Source organism: Mesoplodon densirostris, chromosome 17, assembly GCF_025265405.1.
Source record: "Mesoplodon densirostris isolate mMesDen1 chromosome 17, mMesDen1 primary haplotype, whole genome shotgun sequence".
NCBI lineage: Eukaryota > Metazoa > Chordata > Mammalia > Artiodactyla > Ziphiidae > Mesoplodon > Mesoplodon densirostris.
The window spans coordinates 7471104-7494758 of NC_082677.1; the positions used below are offsets into that span (position 1 = coordinate 7471104).

General features: G+C 46.7%; 1 protein-coding gene and 1 pseudogene across 1 annotated transcript; one reads left to right on the forward strand and one right to left on the reverse strand.

Annotated features, from left to right (window-relative positions):
• The first annotated feature begins 4357 nt into the window (after nucleotides 1-4357).
• Nucleotides 4358-23447, forward strand: MEDAG (mesenteric estrogen dependent adipogenesis). The gene is made up of 5 exons (XM_060079614.1): nucleotides 4358-4933; nucleotides 14648-14757; nucleotides 17535-17647; nucleotides 20278-20563; nucleotides 22243-23447. Exons 1-5 carry the CDS (start codon nucleotides 4656-4658, stop codon nucleotides 22365-22367), a joined length of 912 nt encoding a protein of 303 aa, XP_059935597.1. The 5' UTR covers nucleotides 4358-4655; the 3' UTR covers nucleotides 22368-23447.
• Nucleotides 6920-9000, reverse strand: LOC132477767 (large ribosomal subunit protein eL30-like; annotated as a pseudogene).
• Nucleotides 23448-23655: the final 208 nt, after the last annotated feature.

The following is a 23655-nucleotide window of genomic DNA, read 5'->3' on the forward strand; positions in this document are numbered from 1 at the left end:
GAGCCTGTGCTCTAGAGCCCACGAGCCACAACTACTGAGCCCACATGCCACAACTACTGAAGGCTGTGCGCCTAGAGCCCATGCTCCACAACAAGAGAAGCCATTGCAACGAGAAGCCCACATGCCACAACAAAGACCCAACAGAGCCAAAAATAAATAAATAAACTTAAAAAATAATAATACTTACAAAGACAATTTTTGAATTGTCTATATATATATAAAGAAAAAGAAGCTACAAATGAAAAGATCTCTATAGCTCTCCACTGATTAGCATTAGCTGGCATTACAATGAACATTATTCTTTCCTGTTCACTTTTTCATATCTTTCTCTGACATTTTGGTAGTGCATAAATTGTCCATAAAGAAATGCAGGTGTTTTACTGAACATGCATAAAATGAAACCTCTAGATAACACATCAGGAAAGCATCTTTAAAATGTTTTTATTATGTTCCACATCATTTTTCTGTTCAAAACAATACACATTCATTTGGAAAATGCAGAAAAATTGGAAAATCAGAGAACTATGGAAAAGCAAAGAAAAATCTCATTGAATTCTTCTATTCAGGTAATAAATGTTGATATTTTACTGCAATGGAAACAGATTTTGATGGGAGGGACCACTGTGCTCATCTTAACCAAGTGCATATAACTCTGACGTTACACTTCACCCCCCAACAAAGTCAAATCATCCATAGACAGTGCAGGTTTCAGGGTGATCAGTAGTATTGAGCTTGGTCCATGTGGAGTTGGGTGGGGCAGCCCAGTGGACCTGCCCTCATTGACCTTACAATTGAGAAAGCAACTTTTGGAGCCGTTGTTGTTGGGGGTTTAGTCCACCAGTACATCAGAGAGATGCTATAAGCAAAATATAACTAGGCTACAGCAACAAGTCTGGACCTGGTACCAGAAGACTAACTGCGCTGATCCCTGCATTTTTCTGTTACTTGAGGAAAGGGCCGTCCTCTATTCATTCACCTTGGGATCTCCAGCAACCACTGGCCCTGGAACATAGCAGGCGCTCAACAAACATTTGTGAAAGTAAACTAAAGGCTTGGGTTCAAATTCCTATCCCCTCACCTATTAGCTAGGTGTTTCCATCCACTTCTTTGGCTTTGATCTCTGTCTTTGAGCTAATGGCTTTCAAATTTCAATCTTTAATCTTATCTTCTCTCCAAAACTCCAGACCCAGCTCACTAGCTGCCTCCCGGGCTTGTCCAGCTGTGTGGTCCATAAGTAGCTCAAAATCAGTATGTCTCCACCTGTACTCATCAGATTCCCACCCAAATCGGCTCCTTCGGCTACGACCCCTGACTTCATTAATGGCATCACCCTGGAGGTACCCAAGCGAGAGACTAAATGTCTCTCTACTCCTTTGCCTCGCTCTTTCCTCTTCCAGTGATTAGCTCGTGAAATCCTGCTGACTCTAGTTCAAAACTGTCCCCAATTCATCCTGTCATCTCCATCCCCACAGCTGCCATGTCAGACCTTCATTAAATCTTACCTGGACCATTCCATCAATCTCCTCCCTGGTCTCTGTCTCCAGTCTTCCTGTTTCAAAACCTCTTCTACGTGGCCATAACTGAAGGTATCTATCTAAATTCAGGCATAATTATACCACTTCCTTCCTTCAAAGCACTCAAAGGCTCCCCAGGGCCCAGGGCCCTAAGAATCCGAATTCTTAGACAACTCAAAGGGCCTGTCACAATCTGGCTCCAGCTTCCCTTTCTGGTCTCATCTCTTACAAAACTCACCCTCTCACCCTAAATAGGCATTGCCTGCTTTGGCCACACAATTTTCCACTCTTCCCCAAATAGACCATAATTGCTCTCTTTGCATAGGCTGGTCCAGGATCTTCTCTCCTAACTTCTTATTGATGGTGCTCCTGGCCTGTATTCAGAGTCCAGCCCATTTGTTACCTCCTCTGAGAACCCTTCCTGGGACCTGCCCGGTAGAACCAACCACTCCCTTGACCTTAGTACTCAGTTAGTACTTAGTACTCAGAACTTAGTACTAAGTTCTCATAGTACTTAGTCCATACATCTAGTATAGCTCTCATCTTGAACGAGTCCTTTGGTTTTTGTTGTGTTGGGTTTTTTGGTACGTCAGTGTTTGGGATGAGAATGAACACCTGAGTAGGGTGTGACAGGACTACTCCTGGTGCCACCTCCCTCCCTGTGAACAGCCCAGCCTCTGGGTCTTGCCTACAGCCTTAGCCCCCTCTACATAAACCCTCAGTGCAGTGATCCCCAGACTTCATTCTGTGAAAGAATTCCCGTGAGTGCTTGTTTCACAGGCAGACTCCTCCTTCCTCCCGCAAAAGACTGATTGAGTATCAGTGCATGCTGGGCAAATTAGATTTGCTCAGAGAGACTCAGTCATGGGGACGGATCCTGGGGCAAAGGGACCCATGTCTGGAGAAAGGAGTGAATGGAGCTCATTTATAGTCTAAGATTTAATGAGAGGGGACAGAAAGACTCTTCATTCCACACGATTCAGCCTCTGCAGGGTCCTGGTGGGGATACACAAAGACAAGTTAAAGATATTCTTTAAGTTCTACTCCAGCTTTCGGATCTGGCTTCAAGTCAGTGCTAAACTACAGTACTTGAAGAAGCCTCTCCAGCTCCAGCACTGGGCTGGATTCTGCTCCCATAAATCCAGGTTTATCCTCAGCAGAGATCTTCATTCAGTGCATCAGAATCGCTGGAAGGCTTATCCACCCCTCTATTGGATGGTAAGTTAAGCAAAGGGCAGGGCTTGTGTTTATTCGTGCTACTCTTCTCAGAATTTAGCTCACTGTCTGTCTCCTGGTATAAGTTTTGTAAATAGTTGTTCAATTAAATTGAGTGGGAAAAGTCCTCCATTCACATCTCAGGAGACCGGGTGCGGTCAGTCTGTGCCCAGAATGAGCCACAGCTCAAATATCTACCCACTGAACACCTGAACACGTTCCAGGACTCGAGGGGCTCAGCCTCTGCGGAGGCAGGGGATGGGGAGGACCGCTGGGTCCCTTCTGTCCCCACCACTGGGCACACTGCGCCTGTGGTCCACCACGCAGGAGAAGCAAGTAGAGGAAAGTGGTGAAATCCATGGGGGATTCACGAAGCCATTATGGAAAAGTGACTGAATGATCGGTGGGATTTCTACAAGGAAGGGAATCTGAAACCGAGAGGGGCCCTGGGGGCTCCCAGGCACGGAGGCCTTTCCCCCCCCCCCCATTTCTTGTAGGCAAGACTCCAGCTTCCATGACCTTCCGGGATTTCCAAAGGGCAGATTGGAACAGTTGCTAATCCAGGGAGGAGCAGCCAAGAAGCCACCTGAGGCGAGATTAAAGGGACCAGAGAAGCTCATCAAGATTAGGAGGCCGGGCTTCCCTGGTGGCACAGTGGTTGAGAGTCCATCTGCCGATGCAGGGGACACGGGTTCGTGCCCCGGTCCAGGAAGATCCCACATGCCGCGGAGCGGCTGGGCCCGTGAGCCATGGCCGCTGAGCCTGCGCGTCCGGAGCCTGTGCTCCGCAACGGGAGAGGCCATAACAGTGAGAGGCCCGCGTACCGCAAAAAAAAAAAAAAGATGAGAAGGCCAACCACCTGAGAGGAGCTTAAGGGAGCGCAGGCCCTGCTCACACCCTAATCCTCTCAGCAGCCCCACCCTTGAACCATTGTTATCAAACCCCTCATCAAATTGGGACACAGAGGGCAGGAGCCTGCTGTGTCCCCCTTTGCCTGGCAAAGTAATAAAGCTATTCTTTTCTACTTCACCCAAAACTCTATCTCCGAGATTCCACTGGGCACGGTGTACAGAGGCTGAGATTTTGGCAGCAAATTCAGGGGAAGGAATGGTGCCGGGAAAGGCTGAGAGGTGGAGAAACGCAGGAAATGATCTGGAAGGGAAAAAGCCGAAACTGAGATTAGGAGACAGTGGCTGGCAACTGACTCCAACCTGGGGGCGGGGCGAGGGAGCCGGAGGTCCAGCACTGCCGGGCGAGCCGGGCCCAGGTGGGGAGCGGGGAGAGGGACGCGCGCCTCCCTCTGACCAGTGCGAGGAGGTGTGGTGCCTCGGGGGAGGGTGGGAGCTGCACGCCCTCCCTCCCACCGCGGGCCAGACCCGGCACCCGCGGTGGACTCTCTCCCACCCGCCCCAGCCTCTCCCCACTCTCTCTCCCGGCAGCGTCCCCCCACCTCCGGCAGTGTCCCCCCCCGGCAGTGTCCCCCCCTCAGTGTCCCACCACTCCGGCAGCGTTCCTCCCCCCGGCAGTGTCCCCCACCGGCAGCGTGCCCCCCCCCCCCACCCAGGCAGTGTCCAGGCAGGGGCGGGCCCAGCAACAGGCGTGGAGCAGCGCCCCCCAGGGGGATGAGTAACCCTTGGCTGCGAGAGGGCGCAGCCAGGCGGGAGCGTGCCAAGTCCTGAGATGCCGGAACGCGCCCGGAGCGTCTGGGGTCGTGCCCGAGGGCCGGGAGGGGCGCGGGGCGGATAAAAGGGCCGCGCGGCGCCGGGGCCGCTTTCTCCGCGCGGTGCCTGCAGAGCTTTGCTCCTCGCCGGGCCGGCGGGCAGGCGGCCGGGCAGCACCTGAGCGGCGACCCGGGCGCGGGGCCAACCGAGTCGGGGCACCCGGCCCCTGTCGGGGTCTATCGACGGCAGGAGCGCGGGCCGGGCCATGGCAGGGCTGGAGAGCGCGCCGGCGGCCAGGCCGAGCCTGACCTCCATCTCGTCGGGGGAGCTGCGCAGCCTGTGGACGTGCGACTGCGAGCTGGCCCTGCTGCCCCTGGCCCAGCTGCTGCGCCTGCAGCCCGGCGCCTTCCAGCTGCGCGGCGACCAGCTGGTGGTCCCCGGCCCCGCGGAGCCCGCGGCCACGCGCGGGGGCTTCAACGTCTTCAGCGACGGCCTCGTGCGCCTCGACGGACAGCTCTACCGCCTCAGCAGCTACATCAGGAGGTGGGTGGGCCCGCCGCCTGGTCCCCGCCGAGGCCTTCACCCCGCTGCCCATCCCAGTCCTCTGGCCTCACTTCCTGAGATCCAGCCTGGATCGCCTCCTTCATCACACTTTCAGATTTTTCTCATTGCTAACGTCACTCGGAGGTGCAAAGCTCCCCTCACTCCCCCCCCACCCCGCCCCCCGCCCTGACTTTCTCTGCCCTTGGCACTGACATTCTGCAGCTGTCCAAGCTGCCCCGGGAGGGCATTAGGGCAGGCGCCTGAGGGAGAGTAGGGTGGGGAGTGCGTGTCAACTGGTGGATGATTCTTCCTTCTGGCTCCTTAACTGGATCAAATGAGCTCAAATTGGGGGCACACCCTTTGGGGATGTTTGCTAAGCAGAGACTCACACCCTGGCTTTAGACTGGGGGGAAGGGAAGGGGAGAGGATGTTCTCTTCTGTGCCCAGGGAGCTTTATCCAGTGAGGAGACCTGGGGAGAAGCGTGCAGAAGTTTAACGTTTCCCATCTTTGGCCTCAGTGAGTTTTCAAAAAATAAATCAATAAACGGTGGTTGAGAAGGGACCAAAGACCCGTGAAGTCCAACCCAGGGCCGTGTGGGCTGTCGAGTGGGCAGTTCAGTTCTGGGAAAATGAGAGGGATGAGTGTGGCTTCCAGGATCCGGGCACAGAGCTTGGACCAAACCGAATCTGATGGAGGGTCACAGGATGCTTAACTGTGGTGGCCAAAGTGCCTGAAGCACTTCCTAGCAGACTCGAAGCCAGCAGGGATGTAGTCTATGGGAAGCAGGCTTTGATGGGGTAAAGGAGGAGGGAGCTTCACGCTGCATTCTGCGACTCTTGCTACCAGAGGTCACCCTGTGCCTCCAGAGGTCACGGGGTGGGGGTGGGGGCGGGCGGGTGGTGGTGCTTATATTTGTGCTGCAGAGCTGAGTGCTGGGAAGCGGGCAGTGCAGTCTCCAGGTTGGTTCAGACGTGGGGAAGCTGGCCAGCTATTAAGATAGAAAGCCTTTGCTCCGGGGAAAGACAAGGGCCCGGGTCACCCTGTGGGTGGGATGGAGCCAAGAGGGGGAAGCAAATAAAATGAGATGTTTAAAATGTCTTCTTGAAAGCTGCTGGGGAAAACCTTGCTTTTCCACACAAAGATAGTGAGGGCTCTGAGGGCCTGAAAAACCATTCTCCGGCAAGAATTTCTCCCTTTCTTCGTGAATTGAAAATTCCAAGCCATAAGCAGGGGACGGTGGGAGGAACCGAGTTAGAAATAAGATTTGCAAAGATTTTAAAAGAAGATAACCGTTATATTAACAGTATGAAAAATAAAAATGTCCAGAATTAATTGAAGCTACAGGTTAGGCTTTGACAGAGTCAGCTCTCCCAGTCTCAGCAAACAATGCTGCAAAGCTTAAAATGGTTTTGAAGTCTGGTTGTTCAACTCTTGTTTGGAACACCTCCTCCCCGAAGGAACAGCAGTGTTTCCCTGGCAGTTTAGAGTCCAGAATAAACAATGACCAGGTGACACAGACCAGGGTGCAAACAGGAATCAGCAACTACAAGGTTCTCGTTGTCTAAGCAATCGTGTGAAGGCTTTTGTACCCTGGGAGTACCAAGGCGCCCCTGAGGATAACTGGGGAGGTGGAAGGAACAACCTGTCTTCCTCTCAGGGAACCTACTATGCAAATGCGGCAGCCTCTTATACCTGGGTGTACAGTCCTGGAGGACAACTGGGAGGGAACCTGGTCTGAATGGAGAGAGCCTTCTAGAAAGAGGGGGAAGACGGCTGTGGACAGCAGTGAGAGGTTTTGGATCAGGAGTGGGGTGCATAGTCGAATACAGATGTCTGAAGTTAACACAGATTTGCCCAGTTGTCTTTGGTCTGGAGATAGCATACAACTTCCTCTCTCAAAATCATGCTCAAAAAGCAGCGCTTCATTTCTTTCTTTCTCTCTTCCATCCTTCCTTCTCTCTCTCTCTCTCCCTCCCTTCCTTCCTTCAATAAGCTCTAGCTCGTTTAGCTGAAGAAGAATTGTACACGGTTTCCTTTTTACCAGTCAGTTCTGGCACACTTCTAAAGATCCCAGAATCACGTGGCTCAGTGACAGCCCCTTGCATACTCTGTAGTGTTTCTTTCAGGCTTTGCCCAGTTCAGTGTCATTGCCCCTGTGGTCCTGGACACCAGTTTTGGCCGACGTGGCATAGTTCCTCGAGGTCAGGCAGTTATCGGCGAGGATGGCCAGTTTTGCTTCGCCTTCCTAGTCTATCATCTTCAGAGTCACCTTGTACCCCACCATGTACTTTCTACTTTTTATGACACCTTAGGGCCTAGAGTTGATGGACTCCAGTGGCTTTTTTGTCTTCTTTGTGGCCCATATTCCTGCCTTACGTGTGGGATGGTCCCCAACCAAGAGCAGCCGCCGAGATGGCTGGAGAGTAAGAAACACAGAGTGATGATTCTTAATCATTTTGGACCATCAAGCTTTTGAGAATCGTAGGTAGACCTTCTTCCCAGAAAGGTCGAGATACACCTGATGTTGCTGACCAGGTAGTTTATGAGATGCTTGGATCCAGGTTAAGAATCCTTCCTCTTTACTTAGATTTTTTGGTTTTCTTTTAATCATTCAATAAATATTTTGGTGTGGGATAAGCCCACAGCATAAGCAGGATTTCTTTTCATGGCCTCAGAAGTGTGTGCTGTGACTTTCACAAGGTCCTTTCCCAGAGAACCCCAAGAGGCTAAGAGCTACTGACCCTGGCATTCATATGATTCACTTGCTCAGAGAGTAAGAGGAGATTTCAGGGGTTCTACGTACTCTGGTTTGTTTTGTAATACTGGAACGTTTTCCTAAATACGTACCTGCTAAATAAGCCTCAGGAAAACTAGGGTGGTGGGAAGGTCCAGTGATGGCACCCAGTCCTGAGAGCCTGCTTTCAAATTCTTTGTCCTCCTGTCGGGGATTTATGGCAAGATCTTTATGGCTATTTTTTTCTTTCAAGCTCAGGATTCCCACCCATGTTACAAACGAAACTTGCTCAGGGTTCCAGGTGCAAATTACCATTAACTACCACACACACACACACACCCTTATCTTTTTTCCTATAACGCAGCCTTTTAGTAGGATGTAATGGCAAACATTTGACAAAGGAGCTCTAATTCCCTGTTTTCAGTGGTCCTCTAGCATGAAAGAGGCCGCTTGGACAAAAGAAAATAAAATTTTCTTAAAAAGAAGCTGCTTGGGTAATAAAAATAAGACCAATAATAATGGTGGCCACTAATGCTTACTTGAGTACCAGCAATGGGTGCAAAGTATTTCCCAGCTATCTCACAAAAGCTGACAAAGTCGGCACCATTGTCTGTTTCCCTTTTTTACAGATGAGAAAATTAGGACTCAGAGAGATTAAATAGTTTCCCTGGGTGAGCTGCTGGTGAGCTGCGGGACCGGGGCCTCTCCACAGCGTTAGCTAACAATACAGCCCACCCTGTCAGCAAACTGCCTCGAACCTGGAATAATTCTGGCTTCCTATAGACCGCGGTGGCTTTCTTATAGATTTCCGGAAATCAAATTAATAACTGGAATGACGTCAGCCAGTACACATCGTATAAAATCAGCCTAAAAGAGAAAGTAAGTCCAGTGGTTTGAAGGAAGCCACGAACAGCAGTGCTGTGACCTGCTCCTGCCCAGATCTGACCAGCTGTTAGCTGGGTGACAGTCACACCTACCTCGAGATCAGCTGCCTGGGGCAGGGGACACAGGGGAGGAGAGTCAGGGTTGGATCATACTTAGATTTTCACTGGGGGGAGGTGTTTGGGCTCTGTCTGTGGCCCAGGCCACCTCTCAGAAAGATCCCTGTATGCAACCCGGCCACCCTTGCTGTTGCCCTCAGCAAGCTCCCGACCTGTCCTCTGCTTTGGTCCCCATGTCTGAGTCTTGGATTTGATGACCTGCCCAGGACTGCAGCCCCTAAACAGGACTCACAGTGATATTGATGAAGTCATAATCTCTCACGTGTCGAGCTATGATTTTTACGGGATTCAGTTCGGAGTAAGTGTGGACAAGCATGAGTGCCAGGACCATTGTCTGTTTCCCTTTTTTACAGATGAGAAAATTGCCTTGGATTGAATTTGGTTTGAATCCTAGTTCTGCTGCTTACTAGCTGAGTGACTTGGGAAAGTTACTTAATCTGTGTGACTCAGTCTTCTCAGCTGTAAAATGGGAATAATAATGCCGACAACCTTATAGGGTTGTTGTTCACAATTAAAATGTATAAAGTTCTCAAAACAGTCATTGGTACCTATTCACCATGGGACAAATGTCAGCTTATGTACCTACCAAGCAACCCCAAGGCCAAGTGCTTCACACACACACTATTTAGTCTTTCAGCCACCTCACGGGGTGCCTCTTATCAGCCAGATTTTACAGGTGAGGAAATGCATCTCAACAAGGTTAAGAAACTTGCTGAAGTCACAGAGACAGGAATCAAACCCAAATCGGGTGATTCAAAACAAGGGGCACTAGCCTTTGCTGCCTTCTTCCTCGGGAGACTTGCTTTGCCCTTCCAGCTACACTCCGGTCCTTGCAAATGCCTGCCTGTGGGCCTGGATGCCTCCACTTGCAGTCCGCAAGGCTTAGCTAAACCAAGGCTCCCCCGGGGTCCCCATCTCCCTCCTGCTTCTGCCCTCCCATTGGCAGTCTGTTTGGCCCGAGGGAACAATCCCTCCTCTGTTCCCATCCCAGCTCAGTAAGTGGTTCTAGCTCCAAGCCCCTTGGCTTCGCTCCTTCTTATTTACATTACTAGGACATAGCCCTGTGGATGCCTGAGTACAGAGAACCGTGCATTCCTCTGGCATGTGTGTTTGAATGATTAACTCGTTTGTAAGCCTCTGAAAAACAGGGACCGTGGCTTAGACCAGTGCTTCTCAAACTTTAAATAAGCTTGCAGGTCTCCTGAGGATCTTGTGAAAATACAGATTTTCGATCAGATACATTCGGAGAGGGACCCAGGATTCTGCAGGTTTGCAAGCTCCCCCGTGATGCCAGTACCGTTGGTCCAAAGATCAGACTTTAAGCAACAAGGCCTTAGATGTGTATCATTTCATATTGAAATGATACATTTTCTTAGCTGTCTCCCCAATAGACTAGATGCTTCTGGAAAGTGGGGCTGTTTCCTTCTCCATTTTGTGTCCCCAGTGCCCAGCATGTAGTAGGTGCTCAGTAAATGTCTCTTGCACGAAGGAATGAATGAATGAATGAACACGTGTATCGTTGATTAGAGTTACAGACGTTAGAGTGATAAATCTGAAATTTTTGCTTATTTAACTAGAGTTGAGGCAGAAGAAGGATGTGAGGGAGTGAACAGAAGGAATTGTTTCAGTGTGTAGGGAAGGCTTTGCATAAAACTAACAAGTTAACACTGGAAAGAATGTCCCTGTAAGCTTTTGCTTAGTCACAGCAAAGGATTGTGGAAGCTGTTAGCAATTTCTGGCCCTTTTACACAAGGACTATTCCAATATATTTCTCTTTTTATCTGCTCCTTCCTCCATACTTTAAAAAATGAACACACCCACACACACAGACACACACACATGGAGATGGGAGCCATGTGTTTGAATTCCTATTTGTCTTTGAGCATTCAATTATCAGGGGCCAGGGAAATTTGGAGCAGCTTTTCAAATCATGCTAAAGATGATGTACAATTTGAAGAAAACTCTGGAGAAGGGTTGGCATCTTAGAGGGTGGGTGATCTTTCAGCTGCTCCTGATTTGCTAGAAGCAAAAATTCAATGTTCTCTCTTGGTCCCATCTTTCAGGTGTTGCCTTCGTTAAGCTGCTCCCTTTAGCCTTCCAAACTGAAAAGATGAGGAAAGAAATTGGAGCAAGGAAAGAGAAGCCCTTACTTATTTTTCAGATCTTCATATAGTCCTCCTTTCCCGGTAACTCAAATGAACACAGCCCTGGTTGTGTGTCAGAAGCCTACAGAACTTCACCCTAAGGCCAGCGGAGTTGGCCAGAATTAAAGACACTAATAATGTTTGTTGAGCATCTACTATGGGCCCCAGTACGGATGTCTATGTTACTGGCACTGCATTACATCATCAAATGGAAGGCAATACTGTTATGTCCCTTTTAAAGATGAGGGGATGGATTCAGTGGGTTAAGTAACTCACTGAAGGTCATAATGAGTTGAGGCTCTGGGACGGAGTTCACACAGCCAGTCAATTAGAACATGAATTAAATCTTCCTATTTCGAATCACTATGCTTTCTATGACGTTGTTCTGCCTTTCAATCTTTGAATTAAAGCCAGGCGTAGAAAGTTCCAGCCTAGCAGCATTTTTGGGGCCAGGATAAAAGCAATGAAGAAATGAGAGTTTAAAGGAACTGTCTTAAACTGTTTGCTTCTCATCCCTAATGAAAACTTCAGCGAATAGAATAAATATCCAGGACGCAGAAGCAATATTTGCATGAGTGATTCATAAATATGCATGATTGAAAATGAGATAACTGGTCCCTAAGGTCGTCTAGTCAGGCTCATCTTAAAACAAACCTGGTGGTTGAATGTCAGGTACTTAAAGACCTGTGAGATTTAGCAACTAGGTCCTCAATCTTTGTATTTCAGTGACTTACATATCCAAATTTCATACCAGTGAGTTCCAAAGGGATGCTCACATGTATTTATTCCACTGCAATTTTGAGGTGTTTAACGATTGGACTGTAACTGGGAGGCTGGGATGGATGAATTAAGGAAGTAGTTCTTATTTGTGACCTGGTTTAAACAGAGTTAAGTAGGGATCTTGCCACAATCTCTTGTCTGTAAATTGTGTTATCAGAGCTCTCCCGTGAGCAGCCTTTTCCCACATCTGTGGTACAGTGATAACTGGCGATGCTCTGTGATGATGTTTACAGCCCCGTTAAGATCCTAAAAGTGCCTCTAAATCATCAAAGGAAGATTAAATTATGTTGAGTATAGTCTTATGATTCAGGATATCTTATTAAATTCAGACTCCAAGAGAGGTGACTCATGGATAGGTTATGCATTAAACTCAATATGTAACTCTCCAGAAGGTGCCCCCTTTCCCCTCCCCCACCCAGTCTCCCTTCTTTGATCAGGCCAAGCAACAGCTCTCTGAGCCCTGTAGCAGTCAAAAAAGGCTTCCACAGACTTTGGTGGAAAACTGATGATTTTTCCAACCAGTGATCATTTCTAAGTTGAGATTTTTACCTTTCTCCTGCCAGTGATACCTCCAACGAGACGTCAGTCGATTCTGTAGGCAGAGGTAGGTATTGCACTGTCATTTGGATCATCAGAACAGTATTCAAAACTGCAGATTTCCTGGGTGTCCTATACACACACGTGCACCATGTCCATGCCCTAGAGAGTGGCAGTCAGACCGTGGATATGGAGAGCGCAGAACAATCGCTTTGAGGGAAATATTAAGCGCTTAAATGACTCTACATTAACTCCCTGATACACAAGGTGGGAGAATGTGAAAATTGCTTTGGATGGATCACAGGTGGTACCCACTCCCAGCCAGCATCATGCATCTATCTCTTTGATGTTTAGTCCAATCAGACTTGCCCTTTTCTTCTTTTGCTAAAGGCTCTTCTTCCTGCTTTCTCCCCCTGCCCCTCCCCACACCCCCCTGCAACCACAGGGCTCACGGGCCGGCCTCTCCTCTACCACTGCCCAGGTCTCTCTGCCCACCTGGGCCAGGTCCTTGGCAGCCGAACAGATGAATGGCGGAAGAGTGGGGCGCACAAGGGGCCCCTGTACTACCGCTCTGCTACCCCATCCCCACTTCCTGGGCCCTGAGCTCCTCAGATGTGCAAGGCACGTGTCAGTACGCCATCCGGTGCTTAGTGAATGCTGCTGAATGAATGAATGAATGAATGAGAGTGAGTGAACCCAGCAAATCGTGGTTCCCTTTCTCCTTCCTTCTCCTTCACTTCCTTTCTCCAGTACCATTCGGCAGTTGGTCAGTTGGGACAAAGAAAAACAAGAAAATTCTCCCTCTGCTGATGTGGGACACAGTGCCGCTCCCGCCAGGTACCCCTTTACCCCATCCTCACTGTGCACTGTGCTGCCCAGAGGAGGATGGGGGTGGGGGAGGCATGGAGGGAGAACCATAGGAAATCCCTGGTCTGCGTCTGCATTATCATACCCAGTCCATTCCACTGCTAACCCCCTTCTCCATTCCCACCCTCCTCTCCCCTCGCGCCCACACCCCTGGACAGCGACACCTGCACCCGCTCTCCTTCCCTGGGTGCACCAGCCTGTGTCCCCCTCCCCACAGCAGGACCAGCCCCCTAACTGCCCACATGCCCCGGGTTGGGAGATGGACGCTACATTAAAAGCCTGGTGAAATAGAAGGCAGGAAGCATTTTAGATGCTCCGTCGGGGGTCAGGTTTTAAAAGCTCTCAAAATCAGATCTGACAATCCAAGAAAAAAGGATAATGACACAGATTTCTAAGAAACCAAGCTGGAGGCAGACAGTGGAAGCTGTGTTTTCCTGACTCGGGGGGTGGATATTCTCCCACTGCTCTTGACCCAGGCCTGGGTCCCCATCTCGCGCTCCGGCCCCTCTCAGTGGGCTGTGGGAAGAGGACAATGGGGAGGGAGGCTGAGGGGACTTTGCGGCCGGAGCTGTCCGCTGCAGGTGCTCCCCAGGGCTGTTATTTTCATGTCAGGCTCTGGAAGGACAAGAAGCCAGAAAGAAATGGGGGTGCCGTCTCTGCCGGGGACTAGATGTCAGGAGCCAACATGCGGCCCTTTAGCAAAAGCAGCCCATTCAGTCCATGCAGACCTTGCAGTGGTGCCCGTCAGTGGGGAAGCCGCTGTGTCTTGAAGAGGGGCTGGGGTATCCGCATCCCCCAGCATGCTGGATGCCACTCAGCCTGCCAGTGTCCATGCCGCTTCTGAGCTTGAGTTTGGTTAGAAAATTAGCCGTCTTCTTGAAGGAAGCCAATTTGCACCTGCATCTGTCTTTTTTAAAATCAACAGTGCAGGTAGAGACACAGAAAGGCTGCTTGGAAAATGTGCAGAGAAGAGAGAGAAAGCTGACATATCGGAGGACAGAGTCAAAAAGCAAAAAGCTCTTCCTGGGCTGGAATAATGAACTAAAACCAAGGAGGCTAAATGTAATAGGGCCCTGAGCAGAAACCCAACATTCGTTTTGTTTTTGTTTTTTTTTTTAAATTGCACATGCTCACGATCAGGAAGATGTGAATTGGTTCATATGAATATTGGTTGACTGTCTAATCAGTGGAGCCGTCTGGGTTTATCCTGGGATTAGAGAAGGAAAGGAAAATTTCAGACCCACCAGTTAGGATGACTACACTGGAGAAGACCCAGAAAATTCCACTTATTGAGTATAATTCATTCTCAACCCAGAGAGACATAGGGCTCCGGTAGCTTCAAATGAATGCTTACAGCCCAAAGATAGATGGTACTAGTCATCATCTGGTACAGGCTGCCCTTGAGAGCCAGGTATTGGTGCCAGGCACCCCCAGGACCAGGGCCACCTTTAGTTTGCATGCTGATCTGTCAGCTGATCAGGGGAGGGGATTTATTTATTTGGTACAAGATATGGTTGCCTCCCGAAGGACACTTTAGGGGACTTCCCTCAGAGGATCTGAGGATGTAGTAGACACCTGTCCAGTACGTCCCCTTCCTGACCTCGATGGGAAGGTACATCGCACTTGTAATCATCTCTTCTTTTTTCATAGATATGTGGAACTGACCAACTACTGCGATTATAAAAACTACCGGGAAACTATATTGAGCAAACCAATGCTGTTCTTTATTAATGTGCAGACCAGAAAGGACTCCTTGAAAGGTAGGTATGTAAGTGTTTGGGTTTGGTTCTGCCTTGCTGGGCTGTGGGCTGTGGACTGTACCCTGCTGATGAGGTAGAAGTTGGGAGTGGAGACAGCAGGGCGGATGTCAGCTTGTGCAAGGCTGGAAGCCTGGTGTGTGAGGCCATCAGCACAGCACAAGCCTGCAGAGCAAACCGCTAAGTGATCCTACGGCAGAAGCCATCTGTCTCTGAGTCTTGTTTCATACTTCCTGTCTATGCAGGAAGTGATCTCTGAGCCTGCAAGGGTTGCAAAAATGACCAGAGTGATGAAGATGATGATATATAATATTGCCTACCACGTATCAAGCACTTCTGTGAGGCATGTGCTAATGTGAATAATTGGTCAACAGCCCAGTAGGGCATATCATCCAAAGGAGAATATTTTTGAGCATGAAAGCAGGAACTGTAATAAGTATGCTGGGATAAAGGTATAAACTAGAACTGACTTAGGCATAACTAGGATGCCTGGCCAGCCTGCCTATGTGGTACTTATCCCATCCCCATTTTATAGATGAGAAAACTAAGGTAAAGAAAATAAACGCTTATGTAGATGCTTTTATGTTTCATGCTCTGGCCTTCGAATTTCAATTTTAGAGATATCTCTTTATTGTTTCTTCCAGGAAATCAGACTGATAACAACTATATTGACTCAAATTCCAATATGAAAATATCTCCATTTTCCCTCCTTCCTCCCGCTCAGTGATACATGGGGAAAGTCATGGGCATAAGTTCTGTAATAGCGGTAGCATTTCTTACACTTACTTCTAAATAACGTTCTTAAAATGAGACCAAGAGAGTAAGAATTGATCTACAAATTCCAAATAGACTTCCTCAAACATGCCTTTCCTCATTCAGATTCGTTGGACCTGATTCTCTGCTCGTCTCATTCAGAGTCATTCAGATTCCCTTCTCACTTCATAATTCAAAGTCACAATGTCCTTCTTGGCAGGAGGGGCCGGGAACAGATTACACTGTAACAAGCAATGCTCGTTAGAGCATCTGAGCCCCTGATGTTATTTGGCTTGCTGGTGACCAGAAAGCCCAGAATTCTCTAAGAATGTAATGCACAGATGTATCCAGTATACCTCCCGCATTGATCGCTCAGGAGGATTCTTAAGAAAGAATAAGAGACCTCTCCATTTTAACATTTTAATGAACATACAAGGAATGGTATAAGGAAATATTTGTGGGTGGCCTTGAAAAGATTCACAGTTATATAATGCTTGTGGAAGCAGGTAGAGAAACCCAGTCCTCATTGGCTGTGAGGAAAGCCATGAAATGAAGAGATTCTGTGACACAAAGCTTAAGATGGTCAAGTTTAAATTATGAAAGTTGTGATTAGGGCGACATGTCCAGCCCTGCTGCTATCCTAAACTTGTACTTTTGTGCAAATTTAGAAGAAGCCACCATTAACTCAAGACAATTTACTAATCCTTCCCAGAAGTTTGTCATAATAAATGTACAAGTAGACAATGTGGAAGCGATTGGCATCCTCTAGAATTGTGCAGTGCACAACCTGCCCAGCCTGCACAACGGCGGATGGAGGGTGGCGGCCTTAAGTATCTAATGAGCCCAAAGGTCTTGGTTTAGTTTATGTGAAAGTTAATTCAAGGTATCAAATAGCTGGTTTGCTTTACTTGCTTATTTATATCTTTTCTCAAAGAGGAAATAAGGTAGTTTCTATCTAAAGTGCCCCAAAAAATAATTTGGGAGAAAGGAAAACAGGGGAAGAAAAAATAAGATGGATAAGGTTAGTGCAAAGGTTAGTTCAAAATGTATTCCCCAAGGACATAACACTTGCTATTGGTGGACCACAGGTTTGATGCTCAAAGCCCATGTAGAATGTTCAGTTCCCCAAATCACATGATGGCTGGTCCATGGCCTTTAAACAAAGGGTGGCATTCTATGTTATGGGTCTCCCTAGAAAAAGTGCTTGAGTAATGAAGGACATGGCACTTGATTCCGGGGGCTGGAAAAGTTAAGAGGTTGTTGGTTTGCAGTATTTAAAATTTCCTAGGGAGTAAACAACCACCCCTTTGCTTAGATTAGATAGAACTGGACAGAACTGGATTTAAACCAAACCAAACCGATCAAATAAAGAACAAAAAACAACTGCCAGGACACAGACATGGCATTATTTAAACAATGGGAGGGACATTTCCGCTGGGCTTGTGCTGGGCTGGGGTGTGGAGGAGAACCAATCTCAGATTGCTTTGGTCCTTAGAACTCTAGACTAGCTCTTTGCAGACTGAAAGCCAGGTCTCTGGGGGAGGACAGGGAATGATGAGGGAGGGGGAAGGCAGGGGCAGTGTCCTCCCCTGGACTGATTTTCTGCTTTGTAAGTGAGGAAATGTGGGTGAGAGCCAAGTTGCTGTTTATCCAGCAAGGCAGTGACACGAAAACCAGCCATCTCCAGTTTTCACTTTGGCTCCCATGCTGGCTGCACACAGAGGAGACTCAGTGCTTATCTGTGATAATTATGGGCTGGAACTTTCGATTTCTGAGGCAAGAGTGACAAAGTGCAGCCTGGGGGGAGCTGATTTTCTAACCTGCATTGACAGTATCCTGGAGCTTCCGCACGCCTGCAAATTTCTCGGAAACATTTCTAGAAACGTGGTTAGGCTTTGCAGTGAGGGAGGAGCGAGGGAGGTTATAAATTAATAAAATCTCCAAATATGGTGGGAATCACTTCTTTGTCAGATACTAAGAAGTACACATGCACCCTTGTTTCTTGACTTCTACTTCCTTATTTCTAGAAAGAACGTATGCATTTCTTGTGAACACCAGGCACCCCAAGATAAGAAGACAGATAGAGCAGGGGATGGACATGGTCATCTCCTCAGTGATTGGAGAAAGCTACTGGCTTCAGGTGAGGTTGGCTTGTGTTTGTTAAATTTCATTAGGTCCCATTTGTTTATTTTTGTTTATATTTCCATTTCTCTAGGAGGTGGGTCAAAAAGGATGTTGCTGTGATTTATGTCATAGAGTGTTCTGCTTATGTTTTCCCCTTAGAGTTTTATAGTGTCTGGCCTTACATTTAGGTCTTTAATCCATTTTGAGTTTACTTTTGTGTATGGTGTTAGGGAGTGTTCTAATTTCATTCTTTTACATGTCGCTGTCCAGTTTTCTCAGCACCACTTGTTGAAGAGGCTGTCTTTTCTCCATTGGATATTCTTGACTCCTCTATCAAAAATAAGGTGACCAGGGACTTCCCTGGTGGCACAGTGGTTGAGAGTCCGCCTGCCGATGCAGGGGACATGAGTTTGTGCCCCAGTCCGGGAAGATCCCACGTGCCGCGGAGCGGCTGGGCCCGTGAGCCATGGCCGCTGAGCCTGCGCGTCCGGAGCCTGTGCTCCGCAGCAGGAGAGGCCACAACAGTGAGAGGCCCATGTACCGCAAAAAAAAAAAAAAAAAAAGAAAGTCCAGTCGATGAAGTTGCTTTCGCATGTGCGAGCAACAGGGTTATAAAAAAAAAAATAAGGTGACCATATGTGTGTTGGTTTATCTCTGGGCTTTCTATCCTGTTCCATTGATCTATATTTCTGTTTTTATGCCAGTACTATACTTTCTTGATTACTGTAGCTTTGTAGTATAGTCTGAAGTCAGGGAGCCTGATTCCTTCAGCTCCGTTTTTCTTTCTCAAGATTGCTCTGGCTATTTGGGGTCTTTTATGTTTCCATACACATTGTGAATTTTTTTGTTCTAGTTCTGTGAAAACTGCCATTGGTAGTTTGATACAGATTGCATTGAATCTGTAGATTGCTTTGGGTAGTATAGTCATTTTCACAATGTTGATTCTTGCAATCCAAGAACATGGTATTTCCCTCCATCTGTTTATATCACCTTTAATTTCTTTCATCAGTATCTTATAGTTTTCTGCATACAGGTCTTTTGTCTCCTTAGGTAGGCTTATTCCTAGGTATTTTATTCTTTTTGTTGCAATGGTAAATGGGAGTGTTTCCTTAATTTCTCTTTCAGATTTTTTCATCATTAGTGTTTAGGAATGCAAGAGATTTCTGTGCATTAATTTTTATTTGAGCTTTGTGTATGAATTCAAAGCTGACGCGTTATTTGATTTCTTCTATTGGTTTGGGCTCAGCAATTCCACTGTAAAAGTGAATGGAAAAGTTCTGACGAAAATACAACCCTCAGAATGGGAGAAAATATTTGCAAATGAAGCAACTGACAAAGGATTAATCTCCAAAATTTACAAGCAGCTCATGCATCTCTATCAAAAAAACAACCCAATCCAAAAATGGGCAGAAGACCTAAATAGACATTTCTCCAAAGAAGATATACAGACTGCCAATAAACACATGAATGGATGCTCAACACCACTAATCATTAGAGAAGTGCAAATCAAAACTACAATGAGATATCACCTCACACCAGTCAGAGTGGCCATCAAAAAATGTACAAAGAATAAATGCTGGAGAGGGTGTGGAGAAAAGGAAACCCTCCTGCACTGTTGGTGAGAATGTAAATTGATACAGTCACTATGGAGAACAGTATGGAGGTTCCTTAAAAAACTAAAAATAGAACTACCATATGACCCAGCAATCCCACTACTGGGCATATACCCTGAGAAAACCATAATTCAAAAAGAGACATGTACCACAATGTTCATTGCAGCTCTATTTACAATAGCCAGGACATGGAAGCAACCTAAGTGTCCATCAACAGATGAATGGATAAAGAAGATGTGGCACATATATACAATGGAATATTACTCAGCCATAGAAAGCAACGAAATTGAGTTATTTGTAGTGAGGTGGATGGCCCTAGAGTCTGTCATACAGAGTGAAGTAAGTCAGAAAGAGAAAAACAAATACAGTATGCTAACACATATATATGGAATCTAAAAAAAAAGGTTCTGAAGGACAGGAATAAAGACACAGACGTAGAGAATGGACTTGAGGACATGGGGAGTGGGAAGGGGAAGCTGGGATGAAGCGAGAGAGTGGCATGGACTTATATACACACTACCAAATGTAAAATAGCTAGCTAGTGGGAAGTAGGCGCATAGCACAGGGAGATCAGCTCGGATCAGAGGGGTGGGATAGGGAGGGTGGGAGGGAGACGCAAGACGGAGGAGATATGGGGATGTATGTATATGTATAGCTGATTCACTTTGTTATAAAGCAGAAACTAACACACCATTGTAAAGCAATTATACTCCAATAAAGATGTCAAATAAATAAGTAAAAGATAAAGGCAACTGTTTAAAAATACGTCAGAAAATGTATACATATAGCTGACTCCGTTCGTTGTGCAGCAGACACTAACACAACGTTGTAAAGCAACTATACCCCAATTAAAAAAAATCTATACCTTCTTGTTTGGAAAAAAAATATGTCAGAAAGGAAGAGAAATAAGAGGTGTGCTATTTTGGACATTTGGACAGTTGTTAATTCTATAATATAATTCTATGATATAAGTCTGTAATACAACATTATCATTATATCCATGAAATTAATTAAATGCTTCTCTCTCTTTCAGTTTGATTTTCAAGAGGCAGTAAAGAATTTTCTCCCTCCAGGAAACAAAGTGGTTAATGGAGAAGATTTGAGCTTTGCGTATGAATTCAAAGCTGACGCGTTATTTGATTTCTTCTATTGGTTTGGGCTCAGCAATTCCACTGTCAAAGTGAATGGAAAAGTTCTGAATTTGTCAAGTACAAGTCCAGAAAAGAAGGAGACCATCAAATTATTTCTGGAAAAGATGAGTGAACCTTTAATCCGAAGGAGCAGTTTCTCGGACCGAAAATTCAGTGTAACTTCCAGAGGTATGTTAAAAATTCTCAAGTACCCGAGGAACGTAGTTAAATTAAAGGGTAGAATAATATCATGGGGGAGGACAATCAATTAATGGAAAAGGTAAGGCTTCTTGGTAAAGGGGAAATATAATACCACATATTTCAGAAACTAGGAAGTGAGAAACATTTACTACCAAAAAGAAATATAGTAAATTAACACAACATTGTAAGTCAATTACACTTCAATAAAAATTTTAAAAGAAAAAAAAAGAAAAGAAGTATAGTGACTTTTCCTTTTAGGCTCCTTAAAGTTTTCTGACATAGCAGTTTTATAGTGCAGCATACCCAGAAAATAATTTTAAAATATATTATTAATGTAAATACATGTTAATACTCATTGAAATATTATTAACAATAATTTAACTATAGAAGAATGATGCTTTCCTGATGTGCATATTCAGGGCAACAGAATGTTAAGGAAAAGTGTTGGCTGAGGGGGGAAGACACATGGTCGAGATATCCATCTTTATAAATATTTGGAAGGGTTCTCCAGAGTTTCTAAGACCACAAAAGAATATCTCTTGAGACTGCTTCACTTAACAGACCGCAGGTCACATCTGGTGTGTTCTAGATTTTACATCCGGGGCCTCCTCCCCAGGACTTGGGGAGACTTTTCAGTCTGATGTGGCTAAGGCAGTGATATCAGTCAAGTCATCTGGATCTGTCTTCTGCTGAGCCTGCTGTCTGTCCCAGGCCAGTCTGTGCTGGAAGGCAACTTCCTTGAACCAGGACTTTGGCTGCTCATTGCAAACAAACAAACAAAGAAAAACAAGCAAAAGACAACAACAAAACACCAGTCTCTACGAACCTGTCATTTTCAAAAAGTTAAAAAAAAAATACAGAGGCTTCATTAGTTTCATTTAATGACAGTTGCTTTCTTCCAATGTTTCTAGCAAAAATGCTTACTCCTAGCTATTTCTTATCCTGGAAAGTAGCTTCCCTCTGTCTCTCTCTGTCTCTGTCTCTCCCTCCTTCCCTCCGTCCCTCCTGCCTTTCCCCCTCCTCCTCCTTCTCTCTCCCTCTTTGTTGCTTTGCTTTCTCTGTCTGGGTGCTTCTTACAAAGATGCCTTTGTGCTTTGCTCCATTGCTGCCATGGTGGGGGCGGAGGGAAAGTTATATGCTCATCCTTTTGGGGGAAGATTACCTTGCCTGGTTGTGGCCATCCCCCCTGCATCAGCAGACGGACTCTCAACCACTGTGCCACCAGGGAAGCCCGTGGGGAAGGATTCTTCAAGGCCCACCTGAGTCGTCATTAGGCACCGCAGATGACCCAACCACCGTGCATCACCCACTCGGCAGGCAGCTCCGCTGGCTCAGCCCTGGTGATCACTTAGCCCGGCTTCATCTCCTTCTCGAAAACAGACCTTTGTCCTAGGCATCTTTTCCCCACGTGTGGGCCTTTTGTCATCAAGTGAGAAAAGGTACCTGTAACTCCAGCCCATGGAGAAGCAAGTGACAATCCACATCCTTCTGGTGAACAGAAAGCGACACGTTTCTGTCAGCTTTTTGAGTTTTTCTGAGGAAGCCAGGATTCCCTATTCATTATTGAAATGGTTACGTTGGATGCTGCATGGGCTTTAGGTACTGTTGGATTTTGCTTTTAGTTCTCCAGAGATGGTAATAATGCAAGCCCTGTTTACTTTTCTCAGGTTCACTAGATGAAGTTTTTAACTGCAGTCTGTCACCCAGATCATCTCTGATGGAGCCTCTTTTGGCAGAATTACCATTTCCATGTGTTCTGGAATCTGAAGAGACACCCAACCCATTTATCTGATCGGATTGGACATTTTGCGGCTCCTCCTGCACCCCAGGCCTGTGCCAGAACCAAGGGCTGAGGGGATCCAAGAGAGATGGGAGGCGGGTACCTCTGCCCTCTGCTCCTACAGAGACCCCGCCTTTCCATGTTTGTGGGTGATGCCTTGGCAGGGCTGATGCAGCTGTCTTCAGGATGGGAGGGCTTTGGCCCCATGGCCTGGCCTGTTCCTCTCCTTTGAACACTTCTCCAAAGAGGCAGAGGGGGTGGCAGGGTCCTGCCGCCCTGAATATTTCGCTTATACCCTGGCGTCCTGGGAGCTTCCTGGGCAGCCTTTGTGGGAGCCATCTGACCTGGGTTTTGCCCTGTGATGCTTCCTAAATCTGGGTTTAGCCCTCTGCTTGTCTGAACCCAAACCCAGCGAGCATGGGGTTAGCAGTGCCGTTCTCTTGCAAACCTTGCTGAGCAAAAAGCCCACAACATCCTTCATCAGAAAGCAAGTATGTTTTTCATCCTGCCCATAGGATGAATCCTTAGGAGAAACATTCACGGTGAGGCTCGCGGGAGGACTGGCCAGGTTGATACCGCGGTAACCCTGCCACCCGCTGCCTGAAATCTGAACTCCCTTGACCTCCCTCTTAACAAAGTGGCCCGTGTAGAAAGAGGCCAGGTGATGTGATTCCAAACATGACAGGAGAAGGATAATGTATGCGGCATTGTCCTCTCTATTAAAAGCACATTATGTCAGTTGGGTATTTCATAAGCTTTTAGCCATCCTAACACTAAAAGCAAAATAGAAGAAAGCTATACCATTACCATAATACATTGTTCCAGCAATACATTTTTCATCTCATAGCTACAGTGGAGTTCTTCAAAAAGAAAAAAAAAAAATCATCCTATTTGCATCCTAAAAACCTGCATGAATGAGTTGCTACACAGGCTTATAATGAGAAAGATTTCTGGGTCCTGAGTAAAATTTTTCTGTCCTTTTAAAAAATACTCCTGTATTATACATTATGATAGCACTACTGCTTGTCCTTTCATTTATATTTGAAATGGTATGTACCATATTTGTGCAATTAAATTTTTCCTTAACATTCAGCATCGAATTGAGTAAATTTGTGACCAAGTATGTGTGATCTTTCTGTCACACTCTGCAGGTGGTATGTGGGCCTTGTAACTTACTTACAGTAAGAATTGTGGTTTTACAGCTACTTTATCAAGAAGAGCCTTCTTTGAAGAATAGGTCTATGAAGTATTTGGAGGAAAAAGCTGATACGGATGTTTCAGAAACAGGGAATGTTCCTTA

What these genes read in the sequence shown, in the direction of transcription:
- MEDAG (XM_060079614.1), top strand. Translation starts at nt 4,656, where the DNA reads ATGGCAGGGCTGGAGAGCGCGCCGGCGGCCAGGCCGAGCCTGACCTCC. An exon ending in CTCAGCAGCTACATCAGGAG is followed by an intron (nt 4,934 to 14,647) that starts GTGGGTGGGCCC and finishes CTTTTTTCATAG; the next exon opens with ATATGTGGAACTGACCAACT. An exon ending in GAGAAAGCTACTGGCTTCAG is followed by an intron (nt 17,648 to 20,277) that starts GTGAGGTTGGCT and finishes TCTCTCTTTCAG; the next exon opens with TTTGATTTTCAAGAGGCAGT.